Source organism: Sarcophilus harrisii, chromosome 3 (genome assembly GCF_902635505.1).
Source record: "Sarcophilus harrisii chromosome 3, mSarHar1.11, whole genome shotgun sequence".
NCBI lineage: Eukaryota > Metazoa > Chordata > Mammalia > Dasyuromorphia > Dasyuridae > Sarcophilus > Sarcophilus harrisii.
In genome coordinates, this window is record NC_045428.1 from 151,905,542 (window position 1) to 151,931,976 (window position 26,435).

The window sequence follows — 26,435 nt, forward strand, 5'->3', positions numbered from 1 at the left end:
TTAAGGATAGATGAAAGCTGAGGTGTAGCGACGGGGGAAGGGGAATGGAGGGGAGGAAGGCTAGGTGCAGCCCTGTGGTTCGTTGGTGTCTAATAAGACTAAAGCTACCGAGAGAGGTAATATACGATCTAGTCCTGGTTCTGCTGTTGACCGGATATTTGACCTTGATAAAGTCATTTAATTGCCTCAATGCCTCAGTTTCCCTCTATGAAAAAACTGGTACACTACTGAAGGCTTGGGGGTCAGTATTGACTTTTGGAGCGCATCTCAGTGCATCTCCCTCTTTAAAATCGAGATCAAACAATCCCAGTTCACAAAACAGCAGCGACAAACAAGTTAGGTGGTTTTCTGCTTTGTAAAGTGTTTTTTTGTTTTTTACTGGTTTTAATGTGATTCTTTTAAACAGTAAATTTCTGCTTTTAAAATATTCATCTGAGGTTCAGTTTACACACAACTTTTCAGGAATGACTCTAATGCCTAAGGTGAGGAGCACTTGTTATAAATGTGTTTATAAATAAATTATGAAGGGCTTTCTTTTAGAAGAAACCAGAACTGAGCTTACAGGGTTTCAGGTGCATTTCATTAACTCTTAAACAGCAATGTCTCACGTAACCAGGCAAAATGTCAGGAATGCCTTTGATAAATAGAAGGGAAGAAGCTTCAGAAAAAAGCCTAAATAGATACAATAAAGTTAATAAAAACAATCCATTTATATAATGCTTTCTTGTTTATAAAGAATGTCCTCCATAGCACTCCATTAGGTAGGTAATGAAATTATTATCACTATATAAAATATGAAGAAACTGAAGGTCACAGAAGTTAGGTGATATGCTCTCAGAGCTAGTGAATATCAGATCCAGGATTTGAACCTAAGTCTCCTGACTTCATTTTAAGAAACACTTTATCCTTACTTTAGGTATTATTTGAAGAAGTTTATATTTGTTTTCATAGTCTTTGTCAGATTTCAAACAGAAAATTAGGAGGAGCTTCTAGAGATATCAGAATGATAGCACCAATAAAAGGGAGATTATTACTTGATTAATTAATTCATTCAGTATCTATTAATGCCAGCTATGTTCAAGGAACTATATTAGTTAAAGAGGATACAAAGATAATAATTAAAACATCTATTCCTTTAAGGAAACACTCTATACTGGGGGTAAACAATATATTAAAAATGCTAATATTAAATACAAGAATTAGAATACCTGATTTGAATTTTATGTATAGTTGAAAAAAATTTACTTCTAAATAGCATAATTCTACTTTTGGAGGGAGACTACCAAGACCTGGGGGTCAAGAAAAATCATAATTGTTCTTGAATTGAGAATGAGGAAAGATACTGAATATTATAAAAACAAATTTTATATATATATATATATATATATATGTCTAAGGAAAATTGTTCAACATACTTCAGTAGCCCCTGAAAGAATCACAATTTTACATTGTTGTACAACACTAGATACTTAAATGTATGACCTTAAATGAATGGTGAAGAAAAGTTTTAATTATGTTCAATGGATTAATTTGAGAAGGAAGAGAAATATGTAATAAGTCTTAGAAAGTCTTCCATCCATGATGGGCAAGTTATTTTTTCTTTCTGACATTTAATTAAAGAAATTTTAATATCAGGAAAATAAAGCATTATGTTACTTGAACAGCATAATAATGTTAGGAAAGAGATAAAGGACTGATCTCCTTGTGCTTTCTTTTAGGCTTCAAATTACAAGAAAAAGTTGTTTATATACATATGTACATATATATGTAAATAGATACATGTGTATGTTTCTGCTTGTATATGTGTATATGTAGATACATTTATATATTTACCTAAAGATTTAATCTCACAGTTGATTTTATATTATTTGTAATAAAGGAGAACGAGAACAGTATAGCTAATAGAACTCTACACATAATATTTAAATCTTAGATAAACCAGAATTTTCATATTTTTCCTGCTAGTCCAGAGCTGGTAACAAGTACAAACACAAGAAGATAGATATTTAATACACTTCCCCAAGTGTATTGGAGTTGTCAATGAATAAGGCAAATATTGAGCACCCAAACTCAATTGGAAGGCACCTCAGGAACCATCTTGTCCAACCAAACATCAACAGGAATCTTTTCTCCAATATCCTCACCAATGATTAGTATACTTCTAATTGAAGATCTCTAGGGATGGGCACCACAGGCATATGTTTGAGATTTTTGTAGAGCTCTAATTATTACAAAGCTGTTTCTTACACTTAAGTGAGATTTTTCTGGTTGTAATGTCATTATTGTTCCTAGTTTTGACTTTGGAGCTAAATAGATTAAGTTTTATCCTTTTATATGACAAAAATATTTGATTATAGCAATTATAGCACCTACCTGAAATCTTTTCTTTTCTGGATTACCCATTCCCTTCACTAGCATGGTCTCCGGTCTTTTTCCTATTTGTTCCCATGGGAATTACTAAAATTGAATACCGGTCATTATATTTGGCAAATCTTGTGAGACTATCATGTTCTAGATACATGTCTCAAGAAGATGAGCTTCTTTGTTTGATGAGGTTGGGTCAACATTGCTCCTTTGGTGCCTCTCAGTAGAGAGTCACTGTCTAATTCATTTTTTCCCTCTTTGATTAATAAAGGATGGCCTCTCTATATATTCTATTTATGAATCCTCATTATTGTTTCTTCTTGAGAAGCTACCTTCTCTCAAGTGGATGCAGCTTTTTGTCCAGGAAGTATATTCAGCTTCAAAGGTTTAATAGTCAGTCTTGTCCCTCAACCTTTTAGGGGATATATTCTTCTACACTCAAACTTCTTGACAATAGGTTAGGATTCTCTTTTACATTCTGAGATTTTTTTTTCTTTTTTTTTTTTTCTTTAAAGTGATCTTCATTAATTTTTTTCATCTGCACAAAAGCAAATACCTTTGAGTCAGAATATTTTTTTATTAAGTCTGTCTATCAGAATCAAGTATGAACAGGGACTGTACTTGTACCTCCTTCATTCAATCAAAGCCATTGTGTGAAAGACTTGGTGACCTAAGGAATTGTATAAAAGGAAGGGGCAATATCAGAACCAGATAGAGATTCTGAAGATCTGGAAGAAAGAACAAGTGAAGTTAAATAGAGCAAAGCCAAGATCTATAAGCACCACAGCAACCAGTGAAAGCAGAATGAGAAGGTAGTTCTGAGCTGTAATATAAAAGGAAGATATTCAAGAGGACTGGCACTCTACCAGCACATCAGGGTAGAAGAATAGGGCCAACTCCACAATATATATATACTCATGTACTCAAGGAATTGTTCCTAATGAAACATCTGCTCTTTATTTAGCTTCTATTGGTGCTGTAGATATTAGCCATCGATACTCTACTATAATCTGCTGTTTCATTACCCAAATTTCTCCATTAACTTGAAGTTTTGCACAAACAAAAGAGAGGCTAGGGATTAGAGAGATAATTATAAAGGTAAATTTAGACAGAGACCAACCTATACCTAAATGTTAGGAATTTTCTAACTCGGAGCAGTTTTAATTGAACTTATAACTCTTCATCAAGAATAAATTCCATAAAGCCATGGAACTTAAGGGTATTAAAGGCCATTAATGTTGCTCCAAGACTTAAGATGAGCTAATTATTATATTATTAGACATTCCTCTAGCACTTTCAGCTTGTCATGTAGTAGGATGCCTAATATTTGCTTGTTAAGGGCCATGTCTAGGTGAAGGGGCAGGTCAATTCTGAGAGCCTCCACAGCTGTGAATCATAACATCTGAAGGAATTGCAAAGCAGCTTTTACTGACACAGGTGTTGCTTGTGGACTGGGAATAAAATAAATTGGAGGCAGAGGGAAGAGGAGAGAGGTCAGATGATGCATTGGCCTCTCAGGAGAAAGGTCAGAGAACAGCAACTGCCTCTCAGTCTCCTTGTATTATTATCATCTTTTCACGTGAAGAGATCCATACTACAGGTCTGAGTTAGACATCCAGCAGCTACTGGCAGGTGGCTCCCATGTCACAACATTTGCTTACATATGAATTATTTGACCCTGATTAAAAAAAAATATTACAGTGTTTCAGGGCACAGAGAAAATTGCTGTTGTCTTTTTTACTTATTGGACCAGAGTTCCTGTAGTTCCATTGCTAACTAATTCTCATGGCTAACTATTATAGTTAACCACTATAGCAAACTTCTGGTCATTGGATAGGGAACTTACCAGTGGAGTTTCTGATTTGTATCTATCTGTGGTAGAAAATTTTTCTCTGTAATTAGTATATAAATGTAAACAAAAGTTGCTGTTATTGTATATGAGATCTTTAAAATCATTATTGATGAAACATCACATACATGCTAATGTATCCTATTACATGTGAACTATCCTTTATAATATATAATGAGAAGAAAAAAAAATTCAGCAAAACTAATCGGCATATTTAAAAAAAGTTTGATGTTACTTTAGGCAGTATTCCATATCCATGGATCCTGAACTCTGCAAAGAAGTTTCTTATATATCTTATTTGGGATCAAGATTGGTAATTATAATTTCCTAGTGTTCAGTTTTGATTTTTTTTATAGTAATGGTATGTTCATGAAATATTCTTTGTGAGGCCATTCTCCAATTGATGGCTATTTATTTTATTTCTTTGCTACTACAAAAATTGCTACTGAGAATATTTTGGTATATACAATGGTCTTTATTTTTGTCATTGATCTCTTTTGACCATGGGCCTTGAAGTGGAATCTCTGAATCAAAAGTTAATGGCATTTTAATCACTCTTTACATAATTCCAAATAGTAGGCTTTTAATAAATGATTGTTGACTTGACTTAACTTTTTTATGTATAAGATAACTCTCTAAGACTATAAGATACAGAATAAGGCTGATCTGTTTCAGTAGAAGGAAATTCCAAACAGTTCCTGTACAAATGAAATCAAAATTTACTTCAAAATAATAACAAATTTTTTTGTTTTGCTTAAGAAATGCTAAGGTAAGAAAATAGTTTTAAAATTCACTGTGATGGGTTTAAAGTGGAATATTAATTCCCTTCTATTGAATATAATTAAATAGTAGAATGGATTTTGGAATCATTTAAAAATGAGAGCTTATATGTGTTTGTATAATGAACGAATTTTCTTAGAAAGTTCTTAGTCTGAAAATAGATATTTGCTTCTCTCCCACCCCCCACTTTCACCTGCCATTCTACCCACCCAGTCCAGTAAATAAGCAGTTTGCTCAAGGGCCTATAACTAGTAAGGGGAAGATTCAGGAACTCAGGTTTTCTTATTCTGGGTTCATAGTAGTTTCACTTTACTTTTTGGCCTCTCAGTGGATTTCATTTATCCTTTAAATACTTGTTATTTTCTATATGTTTTGATAAATTTCATAAAAACATTTTTCTTTCTACTTAGTATTGGGATGAGAGTTAGACTACATGTTTGGTCAGGTTCCTTTTACCTCCAACATTCGGTGCTTCTATAAATAAGGAAATGGATGAAAGAGCTACCTGTTTTGCCAAGAGTTGGAAACATCAAAGAATGGTAGAACAGGGATTAAGTCATTTGAAAATCTGTGCTCTGAAGTTGTGTGTCCCCTACAGAGCAAGGTTTTTTCCTAGAGCTACTTTTGATTGTGTTCACTGGGGGTTCTCTGTTATACATTTTCTCCATCTCCAATTCCCAAGTCTTTTATTCAATTACTTGTTTAAACTTCATTTTCTTCCAAAGGTAACCTGTCTGGACTTGAAAACCACCCCTCTTCTTAAATTGTTAAGATGACTTCTCAATAGGTGACAGATTTCTATATAGGTTATTTATATTTTGATGATTGAGACTTTTTAGTAAAGTTCTGTGAACTTCATCTTATATATTTTGAGTTTGTATAGCACCTCACCTTCAAAAAACCAAAGTTAATAATTTCCTGGCACCTAGCACAATGATTGTCACTTAATAGGTACTTAATAAATATTTGTTGATTGAGTTTCAAAAGATATGCTTCATTTTAAAGTAATATAAACAGTGGTTGCCTATTGCTTCAGAGACCATTTATAACTAGGGTCAAATATCATTTACTAATTAACGTTTCATTTTTCTTTGGGGCATGTGTTTGCTTGCTGATCTATTTCTCTTTATTCCTTCCCCTTTATTTAGGTGTTCCAGATAACCCCATGTAAATCTTTGGAGGATGCTGTAGGGCTGTTGAAGTTGTAAGAAATCTTCCTGGAAACAGCATTTTGCCATTTCATTCAATGCCTAACATTGTAGACACAGAAAGATCAAATGATTCTGCAAACAGTGACCATAAGCCTGAAAGGAAGTCTCCAGAGCAGAATTTGAAAGTTACTGTCAAATCCTTCTGCTCCACCGATGCCCCAACAACACCACTGGGTCCTGGTGGAGATGGTCGTTATCCATGGAGTTGTCCAGTGACTCATACTCGGGAAAAAATCTATGCCATTTGTTCAGACTATGCCTTTCTCAACCAGGCAACCTCAATCTGTAAAACTCCAAATTCTACTCTTTCTTCTTGCCTTACCAATAGCACTTCTGTAACTGTTGGAAATAATTCAGCCAGATACATTGGTATCCCAACTAGTTCCTCAGAGATCATCTACAATGAAGATAGTAACTTGGAAAGCTTATCTAATAGTTTTGGCAAGCTGCCACTTGCCTGGGAAATCGATAAGTCTGAATTTAATGGAGTGACAGCAAACTTGAAAAATAAATCAGGTAAGGAATTCAATAGTAAAAAAAAAATGCTGGCTTTTAATGAGCACATACTTAGAGAAATAAATGGTTTAAAATATTTCTTCCCCCCAGTTGCAAAGATTAAAATTGTAACTTAAAAAAAAATAAGCCTATTTTATTTTTAGCAGCTCTATGTACTATTTTGATAACTTAAAGTCAATACCTTTTTAAAAGAATCAGTGTACTTCATTAATGTATTTCCTTTGTACATTCAGGAATATACAATTTTGTATTATACCACCCTCTGTATTATATGTTTGTTTTCACAGAGCTTTACATATATTAATAATGGGGGTGAGGTATAGAACATATAGTTTTATGATCAAGGTGCAAATGATCAAACTGGGACTAAGGGAAGTTAAATGAATTGTCTCACTTCACTCTGAAAAACAGTGGCTAAGGTCTACCAATCTGATAGTTATTTTGGGAAAAGTGTTTCTAAATCTTAAAGTGATTTATAAATGCCTCTGTCCTTTCTTCCTTTCTTCAGTAGTCAGGTGGCTAGGTTGGGAGTGAATGATGCAGGTGGCGGAAGTAGAGATGATATATTCTTGGGATTAGTTTGTGGTGAACTTTATACATCTTTCCTCCCAAAGCCTCCACCCCAATTGCACCCTAAGAATATCTAGTAAGCTAAATGATCTGCCTTCTATACCACTAAATGAGATTGAGGGTTTGAGCTTGCTTACTGTTAAGTTAGAATGCTTGGTTTTCATGGCACATGCATATTTGGAATGTATGATAGACATATCTCTTATGAGGATTATAGGAATTAAATGCTAAGGAAGAGAGAGAATGAACAGATGAATGCTAACAATTATGTAAGGCTATTTGAGCTATGATTGGGGGAGTTGGGGTGAGATTGGCTTTGTACAGCCCTGAGCTTGAGTTTCAGATCTTTCTTGTCAGGTCCCTGATCCATTTTTTTAAAGTAACTTAAAGTGTCACTTTAAGTGACTTAGAAATCCAGGAAGCATGGCAGGAAATAGGTTTTCTTTCCTTTGTTCTGGAAACCAAGTCTCACAGCTAAAAGGGGGGAAAACATTCTTTGAATCATAGGCTATTATTTGGCATAAGAAGCTTTGATAATGTTTTGCCAGAAGTGACTAAGTCCTATGAAAAATTAGATTGTATCAGAGAAGGATCAGAAGAAGTGATTCAAGGGGAAAATATGTTTCTATACTTAAAGTTTTCATTGCCACAAAATTTCATATAGAATAATGAAATTCCTTTTTTAACAATAAAATATATAATATTACTCAATAGATGGCTGCATTATGGATGGTTACAATGTAGAGCAAGTATGCTAATATGAATTAAAGTAGATGCCCAGTGTTTTACTTGGTATTTCTCTTAGAACATAGCTGAATATTTACATTTCAAGATTCCTAAAAAAACTTATGAAAGATGTAGCATGAGTGGATAGAATTATGTACTCACGACGCCTTAGATTTATATCCTCTGATACATATTATCTATATAACTACGTATAAGATTTTTCTAAGTACTGAAGACAGACATGAGCTGTTGATCTAAATTAGTGGAGAAAATTCTATTCTAGAAATCTCTTAATCTCTAGTGCAACATAGTTCTGTACCTGCTGTACTCATAAACTCCTGAAAAGACTCATGATAAAAGAAAGTACTAGCTTTTAGTTAATTCAAGTCAATAAAATAATGCATATTTTATTTAAAGAAAAACACAATATGTAATCAAATATTTAAAAATACTTAATCTAGTCAATTATTTCAATTTACTTATTTTTAAATAAATACATAAAGTACTAAGCTTGCACTCCAGAAGACCTAAGTTCATAACCTGTTTCTGATACTAATTTTATGAGCATATGTAAGTAAATCATGGATCTTCTTTCAGTCCCAGGGTTCTCATTAATAAAATGGAGACAATTATATCTATTATATATAACTCACAAGTTATTGCCCAAATGAAATATTGTTTGTAAAGTGCTTTGTAATCTTTAGAGTGGAATATAAATGTCCGTTATTATCATTAATTTAGTGAAATTCCAAAGAAATTAAGATTTCATTGTCTCTGTAAAGATTACAGATGTTTTTGGCTCTAGTCCTGTTTTTAAAAGTCTGTGTTCTGAAATTTTCAAATATGGTATAATTTTTCAGTATTAACTTAATGCTTTTAATGGTTTTATTACAAAATATAATGTTATGGTTATGTGAATGAAATTATTTTTAAAAGACTACTTAATTATTCTTCCATATTGTTATCTCACTTTCCAGATGTCAGTAAAGTTTGGTAGATAATTTATAAGCCGAGTGACAGAAATATGATCTGAAAAAGATACATTTTTAATATTTCAGCTAAGAATTTCTTTTTATAGCAAAGGTACATTCCAAGAATTAAATTAGTTATTTAAATATGCTTGAGGGTATCATTTTTAATGATTTTGTCAAAATCCCTCTTAGGTTTTACTGTACATTTGCAAGTGATTGTAATTTGAACATTATATGAAGTAGTTAGTAATTCCAAGATTTCCTTTTTCAGGCAATGTGAAGAAACACGTTTCCAAAAAAAAGACTTCAGAAAAAAAGGGAAAACATAACAAGGAGTGTCCTCAGTATTCTACTCTTGAAGACATTAAGCAGCGGAAAGTGTTAGACCTCAGGCGATGGTAGTATTTTAATGGCAGATATCAAATAGTTAAAATCATAAATTTAAATATGCTTGTTACTCACTAATTCATATGAAATTTCAGTGCTAATATGGTCAATGCCTATTTTACATGTAGGGAGGTGAATATAATATATATATATATAATAGTACCTGTCCTTGTGAGGCTTGCAGCTTGTTTATAAAGAGAGGAAATATACATAAAAGACACATAACAAAGTATATGCAGTTTCAAATTCTATTTTTGCTATTTTGGTCAAGTCACCTAATTTCTGGACTTCACTTTGATTTGCAAAATCAAAGGAATCATTATTAACCTCTAAGGTCTTTTCTAATGAAGTGGATATAGTCCTAGGCTTAGAATTTGAACTCAATTATATTTTTTAATTCTATCTCAGGCATGTACCAAAATTGTGATGCTGAGTAAGTCACCTAACCTCAGTCTTAGTTCTTCTTCATCTGGAAAATGAGAAGATTGAATTTGAGATTAGGGAGTGATTACTAAGGACAAGGTAATCCAGGAAGACCAATAGAGGAAACAGTATTTAAACTTAACTTGATGGAAGGCTAGAATATAAATAATTGAGATGAGGGAGAGGCCAGGAAAACGAGAGCAAAGACACCCAGGTGGGAATTTGTATGATGCTATGTAAAAAAGTAAAACAATTTGGTTTTGTGTAGGGCATTGGTGAGAAGAAAAAGTTTAGAGAGGTGGGTGAATAATATATTGTTAAATGTCTTAAATATCAGTTAAAGGAGATGGGAGTTTGTTCTGTAGGAAATAGAGAGTAATGAAAGGATTATATTCAATGTGAAGTATATAATGCTGTCTTTGAGAATAAATCATTAACATCCCATATTGCATCATGATTTAGATCTCATTGGTAATATCTACCTACTTGGTATCAAAGAATTAAAATACAGAGTAGGTATGACATATGTTCTTTGGAGAATTTCTATATATTTTTTCCCATTTTAAGCCAATTCTAGATATTTAGGGTAAAAATAATTTACGTTAAATTTATCAAAGTCTCCTTTTTTCCTTTCCTTTATCTTTAGGGCAGAACAGCAATTCATTAACTATTAGAGTATAACCAGGGGAAAAAAAATGAGTCAAATTCAGTATTTCATGAGTCTTTTTCATTATACTGAACTATTTAAGCAAATTTCTGTTTATGAAAATTGGGTTACAAATTCCTTAAGGTGTTGGGAAAAGGACATTGGAATAAGAACCCTGGTTTTTAGTTTTGTGTCTGGTACTAACAAGCTGTGTGACCTTGGAAAAATCAGTTAACATTTCTGAGCTTCTCTTTTTTTTTTTTTTTTTTTTAATAAGATGATCTCTGAGACTCTTTTACCTCTCGTGTTTGGTAACAGGGATATTGTTTTATGCTTCTTTTAAAATGCTATGAATTATAGCTCTGTGCTTTGAATAGATACAATTAATATTTGTCTTAAAGATCTCTTCTGCATATTGGTATACATGTCTGTCTGCTCTATGACAACATTAGTATATAAAGTTTTTTGAAGTATGGGAGAAAAGTATAATCTGCTGAAATATCAACTTAAAATCATTTGAAAAAACCTCAAATTCATATAGAAAAATATGGAAGGCCATTATAAAAATCTTACAGAATGAGATATATAAAGATTATGACTGAAATAATCAGGGAGGGAATGCTCCTTTAGAGCTTTCTTTAGAGATCTCAAGGGGCCACTGTAGAATTGAGAAGAATAGTAAAATAGAAAGATGATTGGACTTCAGAAATCTGAAGACTCAGATTTTAACCCCAGCTCCTTTACCTAGTAGTTGTGTGATCTCAAGCAAGTCAGTCAGTTACTAGACATTTATTATGTACTTAGTACATGTCAGGCATGATAAGTGCTGGGAATCGAAAGAAAGACAAAAACAGTTCTTATTTTCAAGGAACTCATTCTAATGAGAAACAAAGAAGCAAGTATGCACATATAAATTATATAGAAAGTAGGCAGAAGCTATCTCAAAAGGTACTAGCTGTGCCTTCTAGCAATGGGGATGAGGGTGGGGATAGAATGAACTGAGCCTCTTTCAGAAAGTGGTATCTGAGATGAATTGTGAAGAAAACTAAGAAAGTCAGGAAGTGAAGAAAGTGAGAAAAGAGAATATGTATGGGGAACAGCCACTGAAAAGGCTGATGGGAAATGAAGTTATCTCTATACAGATTCTCATATCTATATATAAAATTCTAACTCCTGTCTTGACCGCTAGTCTTTTCATCTTCACTTTCTGTATTTTTGCATTGATTGTTTCTTATGCATAGAATGTCCTTTCTCCTTATCTTTGCCTCATAAAATTCTCTTCCTTCAAATACAGCTGAAGCAAGCTTCTGTGTAAAACTTTTTCTGTTCTCCCAACTGCTCTTGCCCTCCCTCCCAAACTACTTGTATTTAACAACTACTTTGTGCTTATTCTTTTTATATTCTGTAGATATTTACAGATACATTCCTCATTGGCTTTTAAGCCTCTTGAAAACAGAAATTAATTCGTTGTACCTCTAATACAGTATCTGGCAAATAGGTGCTTAATAAATGTTCATTGATTGATATTCACAAGATGAAGCCTGCAATTATCACATATACTTTGATAAACTATTCATTTACATAGCTTATGTTCAAATAACCAAAATAAGCTTTTCTCTTCTCAGGTACTGTATCAGTCGACCTCAGTATAAGACTTCCTGTGGTATCTCCTCATTGATATCTTGTTGGAATTTCTTATATAGCACAATGGGAGCTGGAAAGTAAGTCATATGTATTCCTTGATATACAGTATTTCCCAAATGCTTTTTTGCACTTGACTTAAGACATTTATTTAGCATCCTCCCTTAATGCTTTTCCCTCTTTAATGCTGGGTCTCTTTATCTCACACTGGCTGAAAGTGAAAGGACTTATAAGACCATATCCGTACTTATTGAAAGGAATTTTGATCTATTCCATTTCTGACTTGTGCTTATCTGTGCCTCTTTGGCTACTTAGCAACCCTCAGTTTGGAGAGACTCACCTATTTGGTCCTAGTGTTAGTGTGGACACCTGATTGGCTTAGCTCAGAACTCCCAAACTCAAGCTATCTGTCAGCTTCAGTCTTCCTGGAAGCAGGAACTATTGGCAGTACTACCTCTCCCAACTCAGGCTTCTATTTTAAAGTTGTATTTCTGTAATGATTTGTTTTTGTCTTTGTTAAAGTATTTATTTTTGTTGTATGGGTATCGGTCTGTCTCTATATCTATCTATCTGGAATTGTGGTAAATCATTGTACTGATCAGAGTTGTTTAGTTTTTAAAGGCTATTTGTCTTGACAATATCGATATTGTTATATAAATATATGTGTATTAAAAACGATGCTTTTCTTGTAGCCTTCCACCTGTTACTCAAGAAGAGGCTTTACACATTTTGGGATTTCAGCCCCCATTTGAAGATATTCGTTTTGGTCCTTTTACAGGAAATACCACATTAATGAGGTATGAAATAATCTTTGTAAAAATTCAATATTCCAGCTAGGTGGCGCAGTGGATAGAGCACCAACCCTGAAGTCAGGAAGACCTGAGTTCAAATCTGGTTTCAGACATTTAATATTTCCTAGCAGTGTGACCCTGGGCAAGTCACTTAACCCCAATTGCCTCAGCCAAAAAAAAAAAAAAAATTCGATACTATTTTATTTTCAGGTTCAAATTCTCTATATACATCCTTATATCTCCCTCTACAAGCCCTATACCATACAAAGAAAGCAAGAAAAACAAAATCTGTTACAAATATGTATATTCAAGCAAAACAAATTCGTGAGTTAACCACATCCCCAAAATACTCCACATTAGTGACATATAAAGCAGCCGTAGTGAAAATTCAATTTTATTTTATTTTCAGGTCTGAATCCCCTTCTCCTCATCTGTTCCCCCAACCCCTCACCCCCACTGAGAAAACAAGAAAAACAAAACCTGTTGCAAACATGTAATGTCAAGCAAAACAAATTCTCCTGTTGGCTTATTCATGCATGTATATGTAACCACACATATGTGTGAATATACATACACACTTCCTCATTTTATATTCATGTGTCCCTTATCTTACTAACTGGAGGTGAGTAACATGTTTCATCATGGGATTTCTAGATTATTATATTGATCAGAGTGCTTCAACCTTTCAAAACTATTTATCTTGACATGTAATCATATTAATTTTTCCTCTTGGTCCTGTTCACTTCACTTTGCATTAGTTTTTACAAGTTAAAGCAACCTATATGTAACAGGATAACTTGTAACTTTCAATCATACATCCTAATTTTTGTGTTTACTCGGAACATAGGTTTTATTGCTGCTTTTTGTCTTTACATTATAGTCAGGTCACAGGTTCTTCCCAAGATTAAATCTTCCTTTATGAGAAAAAAATTAAGCCAAGATACAGTAAGCACATTTGACAATGTGAATGAATAGTGTTCTGTTCTAGTAGATCTTTCCCTCCCTTCTGAGGATGGAAATGCAGGTTTCAATACTTTCTCTGAGAGCTTCATTGCTTTTCCAGTTATTTAGAGTTCAATTTGTTTTTAATGATCTTTTCATTTATATTTCTGTAGCTATTTTGTAGATTGTTCTCTCATATCACAGCATCAGTTCATAAAAATCTTCCCATGTTTCTCGGAATACTTTTTTATTACCCATTCCTTACTGTGTATGGCATTCATATATTGTAGTTTTGCTATTACCCTGTCAATGGACACCTACTTTGTTTTGAGTTATGTATTTATTTTTGGTATTTAATTGGGGGTTTAAAATTTTTTTTCAAAGTAAGCGTTTAGAAAGATAAAATTCCCCCTAAATAAATAATTTGGCTGCATCTTATAAATTTTATTATGTTGTCTCATTATTGTCATTATCTTAGATGAAATTATTGATTGTGTCTATGATTTGTTGTTTCACCCATTCATTCTTTAGGATTAGATTATTTAGTTTCCAATTAATTTTTGTTCTATTTTTTCCCCTGGCCTTCTATTGCATATAATTTTTATTGTATCATGATCTGAAAAAAATGCATTTACTATTTCTGCCTTTCTGCATTTGATTTGCATGTCCTAGTACATGGTCAGTTTTTGTATAGATTCCATGTACTGCTGAGAAAAAAATATATTCCCTTTTGTCTCCATTTAGTTTTCTCCAAAGGTCTATCAAGCCTAAGTTTTCTAGAATTTTATTTACCTCCTTAACTTCTTTCTTATTTATTTTGTGGTTCAATTTATTTTTTTCCTGAGAGAACAAGGTTGAGATCCCTCACTAGTATAATTTTGCTTTCTAATTCTTCTTATAGCTCTCTGAACTTCTCCTCTAGGAATCTGGATGTTATGCCACTTGGTACATTATATATTTATTTTTAAGTACTACAAGATGTTTACTTGATGACAAGGCACATATTTTATTTGAGATTCCCATAAATATTATTATAGTAAATGTTATATTTTCAACTCTTAAAAGTTTCATTTGAATTTGTGTTGGTTGCTTTCTTCAAAAAACTTTTCTATAATGTCTTCTTGCTTTTTCAGATGGTTTAGACAAATTAATGACCACTTCCATGTAAAAGGCTGTTCTTATGTTCTCTATAAACCTCATGGGAAAAATAAAACAGCAGGAGAAACTGGTAAGTATAACATTAAGACAATTGAAGTGTTTTTTTTTTTTTTATTTTAGCACATTTTGAGTATAACTTCTTATGCTAGTCATTTAAGTTAAATTTATTGATTTTTCTATAAACAGATTAGCATATTGACTTTATTGCAAAAAGGGATCTTAGAAGTCATAATCCAACTCTCATTTTTATAGGTATGGAAACTAAGGCAACAAGAAATTAAGGAAGTTGTCCAGGATTAGAGAATAAATGCCAAAGCTAGGATATGAACCCAGATTCTCTGACTTCTCATCTAGTAGTCTTGCCAATAAAGTGTGCCAGATCAAGTACTGTGTCTCTTAGTTAAGTATTCTGAAGAAAGGGCCCAAAGGATTGTTGACCCAAAAAAGTAGTACAAAGTGCTGCTTATTTTTTTCTTAATAGTATTTTATTTTTTCCAATTATATGTAAAGATAATTCAACATTCATTTTTGTAAGATTTTGATTTCTATGTTTTTTGCCTCCCTTCTTTACCTCTGACCTCCCCAGGACGGCAAGTAAACTGATATAGGCTGTTTATGTACAATGTTTTAAAACATATTTCCATATTATGTTGTGAATGAAAAATCAGAAAAAGGAAAAAACGAGAAAGAAAAAGCAAACCAAAAAAACGTGAAAATAGTATGCTTCGATCTACATCCCTCTGGATGTGGATGGCACTTTCCATACCAAGTCTATTGAAATTGTCTTAGATCACCACATAGCAGAGAAGAGTTAAGTCTATCGGAGTTGATCATCACATAATCTTACTGTTACTTTGCATAGTGTTCTCCTAGTTCTGCTCATTTAGCTTCCATTCATATAAGTCTCTCCAGGCCTTTCTGAAATCATCCTGCTCATCATTTCTTATAGAACAATAATATTCCAATTCATTCATATACCATAATTTATTTAGCCATTCCCCATCCATTCAGTTTCCAATTATTTGTCACCACAAAAAGAGCTGCTAAAAACGTTTTTACACGTGTGGGTCCTTTTCTTTTTTTATAATCTCTTTAGGACACAGACCCAGTAGTGACACTGCTAGATCAAAAGGTATAGATGATTTTTTCACCCCTTTGGGCATATTTCAAATTGCTTTTCAGAATGGCTGGATAAGTTCACACCACCACCAACAATGCACTAGTGTTCCAATTTTCCTACATCTCCTACAACATTTATCATTATCACAAAGTGCTGTTTAGACAGGCCTAAATGATATAGAATTGTTTGTACATATTGCATAGTTTAAAAAGAAAGTAATTTTTTTTTCCTGTTCCACAGTGGGAAAGAAATAAATGTTTGAAAATTGTTTTCTTTATTTGGCCAGCATAGGTGACCTGTGTGAATAATTCACTTATGTAGTTTTTTGTTGCTCTTCTGATAGGCTCCATATTTATACTCTCAAATTAAGCAGATAAATTCTTTGCTTCCCCCTCTAGACTTCCACTCTGTTTCCTTAGTGCTTTATAAACCTATCATTTAAAACATGTAGAGGCTTATCGTTTTCAATTTGGCCAGATGGCAAAGCAAGGGAGGGATGGGAAAGAAATTTTGTTAATTCTTATTTGGGGATCTAATATTTCTATAGGAATAACCACCTGAAGTTTGGAAGACAGAAAAGCTGAAAATTTTGTGATTGCTACTCAGCAGTCATAGATTGCCTTATCACATTGCCTCTGCCTTTTTTTTTTTTTTTTTTTAAACCATTTAATTTTACCCACATAGGTATTTGAATTTTGACAGGAACAACTTTGTTTTGGTGAAAAGAATACTAACTACAGAATCATAAACTCTGGGATTATAAGCCCTAACTACCATTTGCCACCTGAATGGTCTTGGCAAGTCACTCAACATGAATGGGCCTCAGTTCTTAATTTATAAAAATGGGAATACTATGAAGATTAAATGAGATAATATATATGAAATGCTGTAGAAGTCTTTGCTGCTGTTATATCATCAGTAATTAGTCTGCATGTGATACCTGCTTAATTGTCCCAGGAAGCAGAATTTCCTGAGGCATAAAAAGGCATCCCAGGAAGCAGAATTTCCTGCAGCATAGAAAGGCATCTTGAACTGCAGTGGCTAATGATATCCATTCTGTAAGCCATGGTGGGTAATAATAATAGTTTCCCTTTTGACCTTAGGTTTTCAAGATTGGTCCATTTCTCAGAATATAGTCTGAGACAAATTAAAGAAAGGATAAAGGGGGCAGGTCTAAGGAATTTATATTCATCATCATAAATGTTTGAGCTTATACATCTTTATTCTAAAATTAACATTAACCATAGGATAAAATATACTGTATAATATTTTCAGTAAATTTTTCACATTTTTATGGGCAAACAGGAAAAAAGGAATATATTTTAGAATTCAAATACATGTGATTATGGGTGGGCTTTTTCTCTGGAATGTAGGGTTTGTGTGTGTGTGTGTGTGTGTGTGTGTTTGTACAAAAATATATATTCCCTTAGAACATATTTCTAGAGATAGATTTCACTATAGAGTACTAGTCAAAATTGATCTTTTTTTCCCCTTCAGTTCATATCTAATTTTATTTCCTTTTATATACACAATAAGAGATACTTTTGATGCTTTCTGTTTCTAACTATTTTTAGATAGCTTATCAAGCCCCTCCTTATTTGTCTGACAACCATTTGTCATTCAATTGTATCATACTCCCTAGGAATACAAAATAGCTATTGATTTATTTAGAATACTGTCTAGTGAATCTGTATCACTAGAGTACTCAAAATTTCACCTCCCATTTGATAAATGATTGGTTATTGATTCTCAGAAACACTTCTTAGTTCATCTTGATTCCCAGAATATCACGTTATTTCACTCCTTTACCCCTCTTCCCAGTACCCCCTTCCTCCATGCCTCCATCACAATTCATTGGTGAAGCTGTAAAAATTGATATAGCATAAACTCAGGTTGCTAACTTCATTTTCCTTCTTTGGAGTGGGTTTTTATGATCTTATCATTACATTAAATTACATTCATAGCATAGAAAAATATATAGTCACATCAAAGAATTCCATAATTTGATGACTTAAACATTTTAATTTCTTACATCATTGTCACTTGCCTCTGACTTCTCCTATTCTCACTCAGAGAGGTCCCTTATGACATACATATAAATACACATATGTCATATGACAAATAAAATAGTCAAGAAACAAATTAATAACTTGGTCATGTCTATAAATATGTTCTCTATGTCACAATTGTAGTTCTCACCAACAAGTGTACCATCATGTAAATTGTTCTCTGTTTCTTATTTTGCTCTGCACAAGTTTATAAAAATTTCCCCAAGATAATCAGACTTGTTCATATTTTCCATGTCTTACAGCATGATAATATTCCTTTCCATTCAAATACCACAATTTGTTTAGTCATTCGATCATTTGGAAGTAAAAAAAAAATCTATTTTTGTATAAACAATTTTTTTTTCTTTCTTTAACCCCTTGGGAGTTAGTAGTTGTATCACTGGTCAGAGTATATGCATTTTATTTTCTGTTGTGGTATTATTTGCTTTTGGGAAGCTACAGTATTGGACTTGTAGGCAGGGAGACCTGAAATCAAATCCAGCCTCTGACTTTTACTTGCTCTATTAACCTGGGTAAAGTACTTAAAGTTTTTCAGCCTGTTTCATCCTCTGTAAAATAAAGATAATATTAAGACTTGCCTCATAGGATTGATGAGAGAATCAATGAAGATACCATGTAAAAAACTTTGAAAATCTTATGGCACTAAATAAATGTTAGCTATCGATATTTTAACTAAAAATTATTTCCCACAACGATTGTTCAAATTTACAACTCTACTTACAGTCCAAATGACATTCCTGTCTTCCTGAAGCCATCTTTGTCTTTTGGTGATCTGAAGAGCATGCTGTAAAGCCTAAGAGTTGTTTGAATTTGCATCTTGTTTTTTCTTTTTTAGCCAGGGTCACATAGCCAATCTGTTCTAAAGATGGGACTTGAACCCAGGTCTGTTGACTCCAAAGCCAACTCTTTATCCAATATGTCTTGCTGTTAATCTCTATTCTTTTATTATTTGTCATTTGAAACATTGCTTCTTTTTACAATTGGCTTTTGATAACTATCGTTCTTTAACTATTCATCTTTACCAATAGTTCTTATATATTGATTCCCTATAATTTTCCACTCAGACCTTTAGCAGAGATATTCCTTACAATGAATTTCTCCTACTAATTTCTGTTCTAAATCTAACTGCATTAATTTTGTTTGTACAAAAGTTTTTGAATTTGTATAATCAAAGTTGTTAATTTTTCTTCTTTGATCATCTCTATTCACTATTCAGTTATGAACTCTCCCCTTAGATATAAAGATATAGAGATCTTTTCATTCTCTGCTAATTTTTTGTGATAATTACCTTTTATATTTATGCTGTGCTAACATTTGCAATTTATTTTGATAATATGATTAATGCATATGATTAATGTAAACCTAATTTTTGCTAAACTGTTTTTTAGTTTTTCAGTTTCCCCATGCAGTCTTGGTCAAATAGGAAATCTTTACCACAATATTAACATGATTGGGCTTATCCAAAACTAGGCTATAATGTTGGGTCTTGCTTATCCCATCCATTCAACTGAGAATTTTTTTTTTTTTTAAACTGATACAAAAAAATTTTGATATTCATTACTTTATCATATGACTTTGAGATCTGGTAATGGTAGACCCAGTGCTAATGTTTTTTCATTATTTCTTTTAAGATTCTTGACCTTTGGTGTCTTTAGAAGAGTTTTGTTATTTTATTCTCATATTGCTATTTTGTCTGGAACCAAAAAGTTCTATGAAGTTTCCCAATCTTTTTTTCCTTTCTTCTTTCTTTACCACTGCTCTTAATATTTGTTCTTGTTCATTTATTTTTCATTTGTGTCCTACTTTGTGTAACCCTTCAGCATTTAGCCTGATTTGATTTAGTTCAACATGACTGATGTGGCTTAAGAAACTAAATATTGTCCAACTGCATTTTTCAAGATGTGACCTATATAGTTAGTAGAAACTATAATTTAAATGTTAGTGACTTATATAGTTAGTAGAAAAATATTGAAACTATTAAGATTATTTGATAGTGGATATAATATAAAGTTATCTTATTTCCTGACACTGAGGTCAACATTCATAATTTGTTCATTGTTTTGATGGATTTTGTTAGTCATTTTAGTCAAGCAGAAAAACTGATTATGCAGAAAGAAAAATTGTGCTTCTGCATATGTAGTCCAGACTATCCATGTGACTACATATTTAGTTTACTGTCAACTATTACCTTGAATTTTCTGCCTTTTGAGAACCCACTTATCATTCTGAGTTTTTTAAAGGTATGTCTTTTCTAATCAACATGTCTATTATTATTAAAAATAACTCCTCCCCCACTATACACAGAGTTTTCACTGATTTAAAAAAAAGTTCAGTTTGGTTAAATTCACTAATGTGTTTTTGGCTTCAACAAGTAACTTTGTAACTAGATGACATTTTTCAAAGGTTTATATGTCTGTGTCTAGAGATATTTGTTACCAGGAAAAATACTTTAATTTTAGTGGGAAAAACTTACTTTGGAATTCACATGTACCAGTGCAATATACAAAACATTATAGTAATCATCTCATTTTCAATGATAAACTAAGTTCAATATTGCCATTTTTTTTTTTTTTTAGAACATGTGACAGCACAACAATAACTTTTGGGGGAGGATTGTCTCATTTAAATATGAAACAATTTTTGACATACTTTCATCATTAAGTCTCCACTATCTTTATGAATTCTTTAACTTACAGAAAACACATTTCAGTTAAAGAGAATTCTAAAACTGTGCAATTATTTTGCTAATACCCTTTCTAAAATGAATCAGTGTCATTAACTTCACCTAGAATCCCCAAAAATATACAGATGATTTTTTGTAAACACATTTTATCATCCTTAACTTCCTGACTTCAGTTGTATTATCTTTTACAAAAGAATAGAAAAATCATATTCAGTTATTGTTCATCATTGACATAATAGTATCTCTGATATGGGTGCTTGCCAAGTAACCAATTAATCCATTCTTGGTATTCAATATTCTTTCTAGAACCAGTGGTTTGATAAGAAGACACAAACTGATTTATGGGTCAAAGGTGGGAAGGGGGATGTCTATGGAGTATATGCTGAGCTTTGTGATATATTTTGTGACTTCTTTAAGATCAGAAATCTATCTTTAATGAGCTTTGTTACAGGGAGGTATATAAGGTTTGAGACCACCTTTCCTCCTATCATTTTGCTACATATTATACTTTTTTTTTCTTTTCTCCATATATTGAGTTTTTATTGTAATCTTTTGTTCCTTAATAAGAGATTTCCTCAGTAGACTTACTGTCCTCCTTCTTTAGGTGTATTCTGACATATTTATAAATTTAAATTTTGAAATAACTGATATAGATCAGCATTTTATGAAACCATGCACGATGGTTGCCAATGTAAATTTAAACTAATGTCTTTATTCTTGGGTCAAAAATTTACTTCTGAAGGCAGAATAGGAAATTAATGACTTAAATGGAATTAATCATGAGTTGAAAAAGAAAAGGAAAAATGTAGAAAGCCAGAGATAAAAATAAATGGTACTGAAGAGACTATCATGTTTAGCAAAGAACTAAAGATATCTGGTACACTGATAGACAATTCAAATGTTGTCTTCCAAGCTGTATCCCAAAAGTATGTGATCAGTGGGGAAAGGGTGGTACAATTCCTAGACTGCTCTTTGTTACCCTAGCTGTGGCCACCTGTGACTTAAGAGAAATCTTACCAATCAATTGCTATTTTGGATAGCAGCAGCGGTTACAGTTCAAGAAGTAGGGCAGAACTTTAGAGTCAAGTTAACAGACTTGGGATGAACTAGAATGAATAATGTTGCATCAAATTAGACAGGGTAATGGAACATTTGAAGAGATTGCAAGTCATCATATACAATCAGATATTGTTAAAAAAAAAAAAAGAAGCAAAGCTTGATATGAATTATGATGAACCAGAGAAGTCAGATGTAAACATTTCATCAGATGCCATATGTTGGGGGAAAGGGACAATCCTTAAGATGTAATCAATTGATAGAAGGGGCCTGGATCAGAGAAAATTTAGGAAGCAACATTACAGAATTCCACAGTTTTTCTCTGAAATGTGTATGACCTCTTAAGGTCCATTCCAACTCTAAGATTCTATTCCATTATTTTAATAGGGATTGACGTTAGACTTACTGGATGGTAACTTCCAGCATCACTTCTCTTCCTCTTTTGAAGATCAATACTGCATTTGCTTTTTTCCAATATTCTGGTACCTCCCCAGTTCTTCATGACTTTTCAAAAATAAATATTTATGGTTCGGTAAGTTTATTAGCAAATTCCCTTAACACTTTAGGATGCATGTCTGTTGGTTCGACTGACATTTATATGTTTAAAATTACCCCCAGTATATTCATCTGCTTCTTCCTTTCCTAATAACTGTCATCTTTTTTTTTCCCCCTGGGCAGTGGGTAAACACCTGAATTTCCATTTTTCCTATTTCCTTGTTTAAAAGTGGGTAAAAAAAAGAAAAAAAAACCTTGATTTTTCCTTTTTAGTTATTGTTCTTTCTTCATAAAGGTTTTAATATCTTGTGATTTTCTGTTTACTTTTTCATTTCAGTTTTATACTTCTTCCACCTCAGTGTTTCTTGTTCTTTTGTGTACTCCTGAAAAGGCCTATCTGTTCCAATTTAATTTTGATTTCTTAAAAGATAGTACAACCTGTTCCACATTGGTGACTTTCTTTGGGTTTCCTGATTCATTATATTTTGTCTTCTTGATGTCTAGTATCATTGTCTCACCAATTCCCTTTCTTATAAAGGTACCTTCAGAGAGCTTGAAAACTCTTTAATACCAAGATTCTTAAATTCAGTTGTATAGTATGTAGTACTATTTTGCTACTGTCTGTTGTAAAAATGTCTTCCATTTGTTTGGTTTCTTCTCCTTCTTTTGTGAATCCTCTTGAATCTTCTCCTCTACCCTTCCCCCGATCTTGTGCTTTGTCCTCCTTAATACTTGATAGAGAAATGTTGAACCCAAGATTAATATTCAAGAAATATTATTGACTTAAATTTGGCTATGTTAGCATTCAGGTCTTCAGAGTATAATATTTAGGTCTTATTAGTTTGAGTTGGTACAGAAAGTGTATATTTTCTTTCCTCTCAACTCTCAATTCCCAACAGTTCACTCCTATAGCTCCTTTTTTATTTTTTTCTTGTCATGGAGCTTCACATTCATTGCTAAAGTACATCCATGATTATATATACCTATATCCAGAAAGACACATACACACACAATACATATGTGTGTGAACACACATCCACATACATATGTACATGTCTATGTACATATATATTTATAAATGTGTCTACACATATGCATGTATACTTTCATGTAGTATTCTGTATATTTGTGTATATGTATATATACAAATGTCTATCACACACACAAGTGTGTGTGAATTTATATATATGATATATATTATTTTCCACAAAAATATTTGCTATTTAATAAAAGTGGATAGTAAAATCTAATTTTAATTTCCTTTCTTTAGTTGTAACATCTTGGACAAATCATTTAACACATTTGTGACTGTCTTCAAAATATGATAACATTTGTTTCCCATATCATAGATTGACTGAAACATCAGATACTTTAAAATGAGAAAATATTTATAAATTGTATTATGGCATATTTAGGAGTAATTTTATATTTTTATTTTTTCCCTGAATTGCCTGCCTTTAAATTACTTACAGGCGAACAAATTTTCAAGTAAACAATGAAATAATTCTGTATTTTAGGGGGAAAATTGCATGATTTTGGTTGAATGGATATTCTTCCATCCCACTCTCCCTTTTGAATACATCTTATACATTTTGACATTTTAAAATCTCAGAGACTTGTAAGTCATTTTTAGCATAAAGAAATACTTTGATTCAACTAAACGATTATATTGATTGCTATTATGTTAGCAATATGTTAGCAAAAATGTGTTAGAGTTAAAAACTCTGTCTTGTGTATTATTCAAGAGATTATTTAAAAGCAAAAAGATGTTTTTGTCATCTTGGAACTTATAAAAGTAGAGAGACAGCATTAGACTATATAAGCATTGTGCCTAAATTCTAGGAAGGTATCAGAATTTTCTTATCTTAGGAAAACTAAATGTGGTTAGTCCTTAATGATCAAACAGTTCAAAATAAATGATTGTAAATGGCTACTTAAATGTTACTAATGAACAGAACTAGCATAAAATATTTGGACATCATCAGTCTGAAAATGATATCCATTATACTTGCTGTACGTCAGAGGCTTTGAATGTTCATATTAGTACAGGTGATATTTATCACAAAATCAATATCTATTAAAAGTAGGATTAACTTATAAAAACGTAATATTAATCTATGTTCTTATTTGTACTCTTTGTCTCTAGTTTCAATTGTTCTAATAAGGAGGAAATTAAGGTATTCAGCTAAAGAAGCTGATGTGTCTGTACATAGTACATACTGGCTGGACTCTCTCATATGAAAAGTATCTAAGTTGATAAAAGATAGGATTGGTGCATAACCAAGAACAGTGAGGGTAGTACAGAAGTGGCACACATTTAGAGAATAAAGAATGCTCAAGCTTAGCTTTTAGATTTGAGAAAACATATTAAAGCAAGGGCAGTTTTCTGTGAAAAATTCTGCTTAGAATAAAAAAAAAAACAAGGTAAGGAAAGTCTTAGTATTGAGGAAAATGGTAAATTTGTGAACAGTTGGGCTTTTAAAAATTATTATGTGACATATAGAAGACATTTTGTTCTTGTCTTCTCTATTAATAAATGAATAGTAGAACAAACATCAAAAAGAAGAAATAAAGCGAGAGGCAGAGATTAGCTATTCTAGTTGTCTTAAGTAAGTTCAAAATTTTTAAGCAAGACAAATTATATCATATGATACTGAAAGAATTTGTAAATATAATCTCTTGTGAAGTCATGTATAGGAGACACACCAAAAAGCTTAATAAGGAAACGGGGAAAGTATTAGCTTCCTTTCTAAAAAAGAGTGATTCTGGAAACTAAACCCCAATGAATTTGATATTGATCACAGAAAGGATTCTAAATTTCTTAGAAAAGAATTGGTTTAATATTTATATGTTTACTTAAAAGAAATACAAGGTTAAGTCTTTGGGTTTTTGTTTTCTTTCCTGTAAAATGAAAATATTGGACTATATACTTACTCTGTGCCATGTAGTGTTTGTCTGTAATTTGTGTGTATATCTATACACACATATATTTATGTATATATATATATATATTTCTATATTATACATGTAATATGTAAAACATATTCAGATGGATGGTTTTGTCTGACATAAAAGGATGTTATATAAGAGTGTGTGTGTGTATATATATGTGTGTATGTGTGTGTGTATACTATACAATATATGTTCCATTATATATTGTCTACATATTCAGATGGTTTTGTCAAAGACTTAAAAGAATATTATGAATTTATTATATTCATATATCAATGTATTATTTAAATATGATATATAATCACATATATGATTATTATATGATTGTATATTATACATAAATGAATTAAACACATATAGTAAATATAATTATGTAAATGTAACATTATATAATTATATTCTATATCATATACATATATGTCTAATGATAATAAATATATAATTCTTTTAATTTTTATAAAACCATCCCAATATGTATATATTCTATGTAAGTAAATAACAGATAATATTATTGTATCAATCTGTCTTTTAAGTATTCAACAAAACAATCCATCTGAATTGCTTTCATTTAAAATTATAGGATTATAAACCTAAATCTGAAAGAGGCCATGAAGCTACTCCTCTCTTTTATAAAAGAGGAAACTGAAGCTTATAGAAGTTGTCTTTTTCCAGATCACATAGCAAAATGTCAGAGGCAAGATCTGAAGTGAGCTCTTCTGATTTTCACCAATGCTATTTTTGTCAGATGTATGTCAGTGATTTTATGATTTGAATACTTGATTGACTTTAAACTTTTTCTGGAAATGAGTACTTTATTTCTTTCTAGGAATTAATTTCAAACTCTAGCAAGTTGATATCATTTAATATTGTATAACTGTGTTCAATTTTGCTATTCTAAATTTTTTTTGTCAGTTTAAAATAATGATACATAGGAATCAGTGATCTTTCTTTACTTATTTTACTTGTATTAAATTTGGTCATATTTCCTTCTCATATTTTTTTTAACTTATTAATTTATTTCTTTTTTTCCCTTTCAAACTTTGCCTATAAGATTTTGAATCAAGATACTTTTCATATGATAGAGT

At 31.9% G+C, this 26,435-nt stretch overlaps 1 protein-coding gene across 5 annotated transcripts in view; it reads left to right on the top strand.

Moving 5' to 3' along the window:
* BIVM (basic, immunoglobulin-like variable motif containing) overlaps positions 1-26,435 on the top strand; it is a 43,857-nt gene that overhangs the window by 5,997 nt on the left and 11,425 nt on the right. For 4 of the 5 annotated variants that reach the window (XM_031958696.1, XM_031958692.1, XM_031958693.1 and 1 more), the window contains 5 exons: positions 6,142-6,720; positions 9,259-9,385; positions 12,069-12,164; positions 12,777-12,881; positions 14,951-15,045. In XM_031958696.1, the coding sequence (XP_031814556.1) occupies positions 6,240-6,720; positions 9,259-9,385; positions 12,069-12,164; positions 12,777-12,881; positions 14,951-15,045 (904 nt within the window). In that variant the 5' untranslated portion in view covers positions 6,142-6,239. Of the gene's footprint in view, positions 1-6,141; positions 6,721-9,258; positions 9,386-12,068; positions 12,165-12,776; positions 12,882-14,950; positions 15,046-26,435 lie in introns of those variants that run through there. The other variant, XM_031958697.1, reaches the window with a different exon arrangement.